The sequence below is a fragment of the Phytophthora infestans genome, genomic scaffold (genome assembly GCF_000142945.1).
Source record: "Phytophthora infestans T30-4 supercont1.20 genomic scaffold, whole genome shotgun sequence".
Classification (NCBI taxonomy): Eukaryota; Oomycota; class Peronosporomycetes; order Peronosporales; family Peronosporaceae; genus Phytophthora; species Phytophthora infestans.
The window spans coordinates 1433738-1444395 of record NW_003303739.1 but is presented as its reverse complement, the minus strand read 5'-3'; the positions used below and the strand labels follow the sequence as shown (position 1 = coordinate 1444395).

Here is a 10658-nt window from a genome sequence, read left to right as displayed (position 1 = left end):
GGCCATCTACGGCTTGAGCAGCTGCAAGTGCATGCCAACTAAGAGCGTATTCATCGCGTGTTCCTGCAGAATGGTTTCAATGTTGCGGAGGCGACCAGTGTGTCTACGTCAAGATTGGCGTGAGGAACATTTCTGCGCGAGCGAAACGCACCGATTGATGCAAACAACCAGGTGAGTTGCGTTAACGATAACGTTTTACATTTAGCTGTCCTATGTACATTAAATCGGGCACGCTAGCCAGCGCTTTTTGTAGGGACTTTCCAATATTTTTTTTAATTCACCTGGCACTCACCCACTGTCACGGTGCAGGTTGGCGACCGTGTGTACTTGAGCACCAAACACTTGGACCCCAAGCACACTGGTCTGCCAGCATCCACTAAGTTCCGTCCGAAGTGGATTGGACCTTACTCTGTTGTGCGGAAGATACACACCCATGCTTACGAGCTTAACATTCAAGCTGACAACAAGCTTCACCTAGTATTCAATACGGGTTCGCTGAAGCCGTACAACGAGTCGACACGCTTGTCGCGACCCAACGAGGTTGTACTGGCTGATGAAAGTATCGGCCAGATCGTCAAACGCTTGGTGAAGAAGAGGACACACAAGCGATGGACCCAATTCCTTGTGGAGTGGGTGGGAAAAGAGAAACAGACCTGGAACCGGTTGAAAACTTGTCACAAGTCCCAGATCTAATCGTAGAGTTTGAGGCTGCAAGGCGCAAGAAACGAAAGAGAAGATGAAGTAAAATCAACTTAAGGGGGGCTCAAAGACCTACATGTATTCCCGTACTACATCCCCTCCAAGTTGAAGCTACTGCTGCATCAAGCGTCTCTTCCGGTTACGCGCCGTCTTCGAAGTGCGTTTGCCGTGACGACACACGTACCCAAGCTGAAGCTGAACACGACTAATCCACTTTACACTCTCAATCCAAAGGTAGTTCGAGAGAGGAGACACTTCCATCGGTGGATCGTGGTCAGCCGAGTACCCATCAAGCTCGACCAGGCGAGCGTTAGGACCAGTATTCACCACGACGAAACAGTGACCGATGTCATCCTGGCCCGCGCTCACCAAGTACGTACCCGGAACCAAGGCTTCAAAGAAGTGGTTCAGAGTCGCAACACTCCCGATGGATTCATGAAGAATATTGGGAAGCATGATGCCGTAGTCCAACGGAACACGTTGGCGCTGAAGCGTTTTCCAGAACTCCGTGACGTCTTCGCGAGATACGCCAAACGCAATCGCCTCGGGACGAGTTTTTTCATACTCCTTCCACATCTCCATGGTAACTAGATTGGGCTGACCAAGATAGTACAGCGCGCAGCGGAGCGCATCCATGAACCACGTACCAGCTTCGGAAGCACTAGCACGAACGTCGTACCATCCCATGAATGTTATTTCAGAACCCGAAGCCTTCCACTCGTCGACATTTTGCATCATGTACCGCGTCGTTTGGGGATGGAGCAACAGGAGCCCGTACAGGCGACGATGGAGCAACAGGAGCCCGTACAGGCGACGAGGGAGCAACAGAAGCCCGTACAGGCGACGAGGGAACAACGGGAGCCCGTACAGGTGATGGTGGAGTTACAGCACCAGCAGGAGCATCGACCATGGCAGCCGGAACAGCAGGGACTGCAGCAGGAGCAGGCGGCGTCGGCGAGCGAGGCGAGGGAGCGGCGGAAGGCGAGCTAGTGGCAGCAGCAGCAGACGCAGAAGGCACAGCCATCCCCCAGGACGGACCTATTCAAGCCCCAAGTAAACAGGCCCGCACAGGGCAGGTGTGGGTAAACGCGGGGTCGGACTAATCCGTCGGGGAACGGCACCTCTGGCCTTCAGCGCAATTTCGGGAATGGCAAGACTGAGGGGACGCGCACGCCAGAGGGAGAGTGAGTGTATCAGATATGATAGGTGTAGAGTTTCAGCCAATCAGAGGCAGGCTCAGTTTAACATAGATTCAGTATGTAATACAAAAAGACAGATGTAGGGCGGCCGTGGAACCTTCGAGAAGGTTCTAGAAGGTTCCATCCGCCTGAACTGCGGGGGCGGCACTTCTCGTTTCGCGCGCCCTCCCCCAAGCTAGCGTTTCCCGAAATAGCAACAGTGATTATCGAGAGTGAATCGGAAATTGCACCACCGAGTTAGGTGAAGAGGGCCAGTGCATCATAGAAAAATACAATTTTACGCAATTCATTTGCCAGTTCCCAACGGTTGTATTGCACATTTTCTATTGGCAGCGTAGTTTTTTTCTTTACAAACAGCATTTTCGAAACCTTTGGAAACTATAAACATGCCGAGCGCTCACGTACTGAATCTTTATATATCTCTGGCTTATATTCGACGACAACGACGCTCATGCAAGAAGAAACCCGGTGGTTCGCAGCCTGGCAGAAGCCCCAACGTCGAACGAGATCACGTAGCTGCCTACAGCCGTTTCTGTAAAGTGTATTTTAAAGAGACCCATGTACACTGACGAGAAGTTTAGACGACGTTTTCGTATGAGCAAGACCTTGTTTTTATCTATTGTAGATGCTATTGGAAGCTACAACCCTTATTTTACGTGGAAACAGGACTGTACTTGAAAAAGGGTGTACATACTGATATTAAAGTCACAGCAGCTTTGAGAATGCTAGCTTATGGTTGTTCGGCCGATTCATTGGATGAGACGTTTTGGATGGGTAAATCACAAGCCCTGGATAAGTTGACTGAAGCTGTAGTAAAACTTTCTGGACCTCACCATCTACGTCTTCCAACAAAAGAAGACATGAAATCAATTTTGGAGATTAATGGCATGTTGGGATCCATAGACTGTATGAAGTGGCAATGGAAAAACCGTCCTAGCTCCTGGTGAGGAGCGCCTCTATAAAGGCAACTGTCATTTTGGAAGCCATCGCTACTGCTGATTTGCATATTTGGCATGCTTTTATTGGTATGCCAGGTAGCAATAACGACATCAATGTGCTCGATGCCGCCATTAATTGCCGAGCACGTAGATGATAGTGTACCTCAATTTTCGTACGAGATATGTGGCTCTACCTACGACTTTTCTTACGGTGTAGCGGACGGTATCTATCCAGATTGGAAGTGTTTTGTAAAACTCATCTCGGCACCCGCAGACGAGAAGCAGCAGGAATTTGCATCGTGCCAGGAAGCACTTCGTAAGGATGTGGAACGTGCATTTGGAGTCTTACAATCTCGGTTTGCAGTTGTGGCTAGACCTGCATGGATTCGATTGTCGTTGAGAAAACAGGTCGGTCACGGTCTTTGATCCACTTCAAGCATCTAAATTCAAGTACTACAGCATTGGGACGTGGTGCTATGAGACCTGTTTGGTGAGATTTGCCGACTTGTGACGGGCAAGAAGGAAACTAAGTCGCGGCAGCCGGACGTAGCAAGCTGCGTTGTCATGGTGCTGATGTTCTTTAAGTGCTGCATTTTGCGGAATTGAGATGCCTCGCAAGCCAACTCCAGTGCTTCTTCGATTCACGAGACTGCGTTATCTACTGAAGCGTATTCCCGACATTTTCGCACGGAGATGTACATTAGGAAGCACTTCCTCGCTCATTCCTGTAAAACGCGCTTGTGAGCACATTTCGACACTTGTAGTCGCCCTCCTCACCGCACATGGTAATGTACGTAGACTGATCTCTGTTTGCCGGAAAATCATCATCATCTGTCCATTCAAGCAACAGCACATCCCACCTCAGAATCTCAACATTTATTTTAAAAAATGTATGTGAATATAAAAGCCCTCTTTCTGGTTTCGGTTGGTGCACTCCTTAGGTAACGAGACGGGCCCACTTTAATGCAGTCCACTCAGTGCCCTTAAATTATAAATACACAGAAGGCGCTCTAAGCTTAGGGCCTGGGGTATAGAATCCAAATAATTCTCATTTACATGTATCTCCAAGAATGAGAGTTCAATGAGAACTACATTGTATTACACATTTCGTTCAAGTTAATGTATCGGTGTTGTTGAGGTTTCTGTCAGCTAGGATGTTGATGATCGTCAGTAGTTCCGTCAGCTCAGCATTCATTTTTTCAATGTTGAGCTGAAGCGCTCGAAGATCTGAGCGTTTGATGTCACCGTCGCTGTAATTGGACGTGTTTCTCGCCCGGAGGTATTGACGCACGGCTGCGACGATAAGAAGCAAGTGACGGTCGATGTCCCTCATGAGCATCAAATTTCCACAACCTGTTGACACAAAGCCAGGGATCCCAATACGAGCGGCACACTCGACACGTTCAGGACTCTGCGTCCTCTCCGCCTGCCCGATAATGGCAGCTACCATCGATGAGAGATCGTTCTGCGATGCAGTGATGCCGGATGAGACCACCTTGAGCTCCCGATGAACCCCTTCATGAGGGGTACAGTTTCCTTCGCTTGGTAGAAAAAAAAGCGAAAAGTTTTGTTCCCCGCTAGTAACTTCGAGTGCTCGTTGACGGCGAGCGATGGCAGCAACACATCGTAACAAGTGCAGATCAATATCTTGAAGCAGTTGTGCGCGCCAACCTCGAGCTGTCAGAGCTGCTTCGTACGCTCCAAACTCCACCAAGTGGCCACAACCATCAGCAATGACGAAAGGAATTTTCTCCTCTTTCACGCGACACTCAGTCGCTGATGCTGCAGGTTTTCCGTCAACTCTTTTGCATGGCTTTTGCACTTGACGTTTGGCTGGCTTTGCTTTCTTCCCGCTAGCAGTTGAAAGATTCTTCCGACGTTTTCGCTTTGGCTGCTCGGGATCTGACGCTGACATTGGTGTATCGGAAGACGCCTGTAATAACTCACCGGAGTTTCCGATTGTTTGTGCATTATTCGTCCGCGCGTCAAATTCGTTTTGATGCACTGGAGGAGGTCGTTGGTCTAGGATTTCGAAGTCCGACTCAGTCGAATAGCCTTCCTCAGGCAGCAAGTAGTGCAATCCACCTGAAAGATTAAGCTTCAGTAACATCTCCGTAAGTACACTATTTACTAAAGCAGCACTCACCTTTTTCCAGAATGTAAGCGTATAGTTCGCCCTCCCCTACAAAGAAATCTTCGCCTTGTACAGCCACCTCGCCTTTGGCTTTGCCTCCTGGGATGTAGTATAGTTTGTGTTCCTGAAGAGCCTTGGGGTCGCACGCCTCCCAGCCCCGGTCTTTGAGGATGCTCACTACTTCTTTTCCTCGGAGACCGATCTTCTGAAGCAGTTCGGAAGGCTTTCCGAACGGGTGAGGATTGCGTCGTCGGTCTCGTGATGATTCTGCAGGATGTCGGGGGACGTCCGAGACGACATTTTTGTCCTGTGTCTCTTGACGAGGATTCAGGATCGACGCGAACGAAAACGACTCCGTCATGTGAGAAAGCCAAGATCGATGTCAAATTCGTGCCGTGCTTTTCTGAGTATGAGAAAGGAAGTGAGAAAGGAATTGTTCGACTATACCACTACATGCGTTTGAAGGTAGACCGTACCATTTATTTTGACCGGAAACAACTTTTTATTATACTGGTACCCCAGCAGAGCGTGAATTAAGTTATCATACGATTAAAAATAGATACATAGTAACCTTCAGATCGGAGCATCCAACTCGAAGAAGCTGCTTAAGAATGGCATTTTAGGTAGCATCATCCTGTATGAAATCATCAGATTAGTGAGGATCAAATACCATCCGACACAAGAACCGTCGTAGACTGTACGACGACTGCTTCTAACTAATCAATTGCTACTACCAGAAAGAAACACTTTAAAAAAACAAAATTAAAGTAGGAAATCATATCATAAAAGCACTCGGCAATGCATGTAGAACAATTTTATCTCAAAATCGACCTGCAGTTATAATAGGCCATGATCGATTTTAGTTTTTATTAACATGTTAAGTTGCAGTAAGCCCTTCCTTAAGATGAAAGCTAATTACGGGCAATTGCTCAAGGTAGTCTTACCGCAGAATCGCATTGCCATTTCAAGCCTATGTGATGTCGAAGGGATCGATTTAATTCTTCGATCCGAGGAAAATAGGAAAGTGTTGAGAGTCGCTGTGCGTGTATTAAAGCAGTGTTGGCTGTATCGCTCAATATCTTGCAGTATATTCAGCCGGCCTTGTCCACTAGAACGAAACTGGAGGTGCCGATCCCGGAGTCGATGGACTCAGTGTCGGTTGAATCGTCACTTCCAAAAGGCATTTTTTTGTCTCTTGGATCCTCTCGGTATATGACTATAGCTTGTGAAGGCGCTGTCCTCTCTAACGAACGCAATTCTAGCCACCAAACGCGATATATTCGTTCAGATAAGGTTCCACTTTTCTTTAAGCCAAAAGATCGCATCTCTACAAAAGAAAAGTGATCCCTTCTGTTAAAGCAAGCAAAACCGCAATGGCAGAAGTGATGCTTAATTTGCCAACAAAGTGAGTTGAGGTAAAAAAAATGAAAGCTTACATGCGTCTTCGAATCTATCGCTTGGTAGAGCTGGAATCTTGTACGGCACGAAGCCAATCGCCAACTGCTCAGCAGGTCTCCCTAAGCCTTTTTTGTCGTACACATGGTACAATTGTACATCTGGGTGGCAGAGTTGAGCACGATACTCTGCTCTCTCTGTCCCACGTCATAAACCACCAAGTTTGTTAGTTATGATGGAGACGTCTTTCATCCACCCGACAAGGTCTCCGTCGATGACTTCTGCGCAATCTCCTAGACAGCCCTCAAGAACACGCCGACGTGGCGCTGATCCAGCCGACCATCGATCACCTTCGGAGCTGCTGAAAGAGATCGGGATCGCTGGAGCCGAAGTCGTCAAGATTCTCAAAGGACGAGGGTGGGAAGTCAGTGAGCCAAAGGGGTTAGAGGAATACAAACGCTATTACCTCCCAGGGGGAAGAGCTAGAGGCGACGACGCCAATCGAGGCGAAGACTACGTCGTGGGGGAGGGCGAGCTATATGCCTACGTTCTTGACAAAGGTAAATTTATTTCTTAGTGTGTCGCGTGAATGATCATTAACTGTGTAACTTGTAGGAGGTATAAGCTATCTCTTTCCGGGGGCAAGTCAAACTTCAGTACCGAACACGATACAAAGGCGTTCTTCCTCTTGGGAGAAGTCAGTACCTCGAGCGCGGACGACGAGAAATTATGACGAGCCAACGTCCAAGCGATCGACACTCGAGTCTGGCGAAGACACGGACTTAGTCGAGTATTTTTCTGGTGAAAGCGCTAGAAGCACTAGCTCAGCTTCACGCTATCACAAGAAGCGCCGCTCAAAGCAGAAGACTCCGCGGTCAGTTGAAACTGTCATTGTTGTAGACGATAACCACGCAACAGACTTCGTCGCCTCGCAGGATCATCAGGTTAGTGAAGATCAAGTACCAACAGAGACAAGACCGAGATCAGATCGCCGTACAGAAGTGGAAAAGTACGAAATTGCGCTAAAGCTGAACGCTAATTGCGCGCAATTGCTCAAGGACGTGGACTTGAATCTACTGCGGTCAGTGGCTGAAATCGCTTTCCGACAGGCAGGACTCAAGACGTCAGAGAACGACGACAGCCATCAGCGTCTTGGTGAGCTACAGAGAAATGCTGAGCGGATCCAAGTGGCAAGAAATTGCCTCTCGTACACGATCGCAGCAATCGTCGACCAGTGCGACAGTTCGCCCAACGCTGACGCCGTTGACTTCGGGGTCGATATCCCCAGTTTCGTGTCCACTGGCCAAGGTCGGTTAAATCTACTGCAAGATATCGAGCGATACCTTCTCCGCGTTGGCCAAACACTGCGTCAATACACGTTCAGCGACCCCCACGCGTCGGCGTATCTCTCAGATCGAAGCGTTGAAGCAACAGACTTGCGACCTTTTCAACGACACATGGACAAAACTACGAGAGAACTACTTGAGCTGACCATGAGAATCTGCGGCAAACAAGGCAACCCTACGGCCAGATCCACGATCTAGGCCCCGGATCCATAACATTCCACCAATGCTCGCCGGGGATAAACCAGATGCGTAGCCACGTTATGAAGATGTGACATCTTCGACATCTTAGATGTCGAAAAAATAGGAAGTTCAAGTAGGATAATTTACATAGTATTACAGTAGAAGTACATATATGTACTATAATATGTACTAGAAATGGAGTAAGAGTGCTAGATATTATCTAGCACTCTTACTTTATTTCTAAACCACTGTAAGTAGTATTGATACTTTTAAATAGTTGTTCTCATATCTAGCGACTGATACTTGACGCAACTCTTAACAAAGAATACGTGTGTGGTTTCGTTACATGTATTTCTACTTGGGCTTTGGAGCGTAAAAACCCTCACTCGTAAGCTTTACTGCTCCTTAGGAGCTTTGACGACGCCCACCTGCGCGGGGCGAATGACCCGTTCATTGAGCAGGTAACCCGTCTTCATGAGCTGTCCAATCGATCCTGCCTCCTTAGTGGCGTCCTCGTACTCGAAGAGCGCGTCGTGTACGTTGGGGTCGAACTTGTCGCCCACAGCGCCCACCTGATTGATCTTGAACTCCCGGAAGACCTTCTGCAGCTGCTGCTCCGTCATGACGACACCTTCGTGCAACATTTCAATGGCGTCCAGCTGCTTCTCCGGCTGCAGCGTCGCCACGTCGATGCTCTCGTGGGCGCGCTTGAGGTTGTCCGACACGTCCAGCAGCGCCTTGGCGAACTTGGAGATGGCGAATTCGCGCGCGTTGTTCACGTCCACACGCGAGATGCGACGCACATTCTCGGCGTCGGCTAGAGCGCGCAGTAGACGGTCATTCATGTCCTTATTCTGCGTCGTGAGCTCCTCCACTTGCTTCTGCAGCTTTTCAGCATCGCTCAGAGGCGGCTCCTCCTCGGCCTCGGTCTTAGCGGCCGTTTCTTCGGCCGGTTTCTCATCAGCGAAGCGCGCAGGAGTCTGACTAACACGGCGCAGCTGCACGCGGGACGCACGGGCGACGGCGCTAGAGAGGACGACACGGCGGAGCATGATGCAGGTGGGCAATTAAGTGATTGACTGTGGGCCACAGACTGACGCTCTGCAAAGCGTAGTGGATTTGACAGGGTTGAACATTGTTCTAGAAAGTTTGCTGCTACTGCATACACTTCTCGTCAATTATTGAATTTCCAGCTGCGACTTTAGCAATAATTACCAATATATTTACGGGATTCGATTTGAGTACTGTCTGGTTTTTGAGGTGGGACTTTCAGAAACGACCATTTGGTAGCAGCACGTGAGGCTCGAACGGGACATCCGGCAGACTGTCATCGTCATCGGTCGTCTCTTCCGTCTCGGAGCTGCGTGTTGTCCGCTTGGTGCGATATTTGCGTTCGTAGAAAAGCATGTACGCACAGCTTTTGAGAACTTCGGCCACTGAGGCTTCGCGTACATTGTCATCCGACACGAAGAACCACTGCGAGGGACTGGCGCGACGATAAGCCGTGAAGTGGCCACAGCGCTCATTACCGTGATGGAGGATGACGGCAGTCAAGTCATATAGAAGATACTGCTGCTTTAGGGTTTCACCAACAAAAGAGGAAATCGATGCTCGAGGTCGCCGTATGGAAGTCGATCCGTTGCTTCCTTTTGACTCTGCGCCAGCACTGGTCTTGTACTGGCAATAGTCGTCCATATCGAGCTCCAAAGGGAACTCGACATACGTCTCGAGCTTGACTGCTCCCCCAGTCCTCATGTAAACTTTCCGATTCAAGTGGAAACAAAAGACGTCCGGACTGCGAGAAAACTGCAGCCGCTTGAAGCAGTCGCCACGGCTGCGAGGGATCGGGCGCTCGAGTTGCTCCAAGTCGAAGCTCGTGGACGAGTTGGCCAGCTGCTCGAGTGTGTGGATCCAGCCCTTGAGTTCATGCTGCGCGAGCTCCTGCTCCACGACGTCTCTGTCGCTCATGCCCAACTTGTTCTTCCTCTGTCCCTTGATAGTCTGTGTATACTCCTTCCTTGTAACTTCCAGTTCGTCCACCACACTGCAGTAGCTGCACTCGACGTCTTTTATAACCTCCGCCTCTGTGTACAGCTTTAGTGCATCCATCAGACGTGAGACCTTCTTGTCCCCCGGAGCCACAATCGACAATGATACGTCCAGGAATGGCTGATTATTGAGCGGACGGAAGCGACGGCACCTTGCGCACTGCAGTAAATTGACCTGAAGGCCTTGCAGTGGGTTCCAGCTGCGTTCGTTTACAGCCTGAGTGAGTCGTAGGTCGCTGATAGAGTCGGATGTGGGCACATCATCTCGGGGATTCAAGTCCACGAGGCCGCGGTCCTGTACTCCACAGCGGCGTTGTTCACCCCCTACGAGCTTAAAGAGGAACTGCAGGAGCTCCTGAGCGTCCTGCTGCTTGTTACCGCGGAAAGCGCGCAATTTGCTGGTCAGTTCCGCGTTCAAAATGCGGGGAGCCACTACAACCGGCGTGTCACGAGGCGCCAGAGCCTCCAGACAGTCGCGTAGTGCGCCGGTGAACGCGATGCGACGACGTTCGACGCGTGCACGTCGGTCGATCTCTTCGAGAAATTCGTGCACACTCGGGAGCGACGCTAGCGCCTGCAGGATGGCGTTGAAGAAGCACGTATTGCCCAGGTTCTGCAGCCCAGGCACCGCCATGGCGAAGGCTTGATGGCTAGAAGGGAGACTGAGTTGGTCAAAGGGTTTCAACCAATAAGACGAGAGGCAAATTTTAGCCAGTAGT

General features: G+C 49.8%; 4 protein-coding genes across 4 annotated transcripts; 1 reads left to right on the top strand and 3 right to left on the bottom strand.

Moving 5' to 3' along the window:
- Window positions 1-3947: 3947 nt before the first annotated feature.
- Window positions 3948-5331, bottom strand: PITG_10824 (uncharacterized protein; the record flags this gene model as incomplete). The annotated part of the gene is made up of 2 exons (XM_002901599.1): window positions 3948-4921; window positions 4983-5331. 2 exons carry the CDS (start codon window positions 5329-5331, stop codon window positions 3948-3950), a joined length of 1323 nt encoding a protein of 440 aa, XP_002901645.1.
- Window positions 5332-6600: 1269 nt separating this feature from the next.
- On the top strand, window positions 6601-6942 carry PITG_10823 (uncharacterized protein; the record flags this gene model as incomplete). Its single annotated transcript, XM_002901598.1, has 1 exon — window positions 6601-6942. One exon carries the CDS (start codon window positions 6601-6603, stop codon window positions 6940-6942), a length of 342 nt encoding a protein of 113 aa, XP_002901644.1.
- A 1344-nt stretch (window positions 6943-8286) lies between these two features.
- Window positions 8287-8943, bottom strand: PITG_10822 (Mitochondrial Protein Translocase (MPT) Family; the record flags this gene model as incomplete). Its single annotated transcript, XM_002901597.1, has 1 exon — window positions 8287-8943. One exon carries the CDS (start codon window positions 8941-8943, stop codon window positions 8287-8289), a length of 657 nt encoding a protein of 218 aa, XP_002901643.1.
- A 217-nt stretch (window positions 8944-9160) lies between these two features.
- PITG_10821 (ubiquitin-specific protease, putative) lies at window positions 9161-10583 on the bottom strand (the record flags this gene model as incomplete). Its single annotated transcript, XM_002901596.1, has 1 exon — window positions 9161-10583. One exon carries the CDS (start codon window positions 10571-10573, stop codon window positions 9161-9163), a length of 1413 nt encoding a protein of 470 aa, XP_002901642.1.
- Between the last annotated feature and the right edge of the window lie 75 nt (window positions 10584-10658).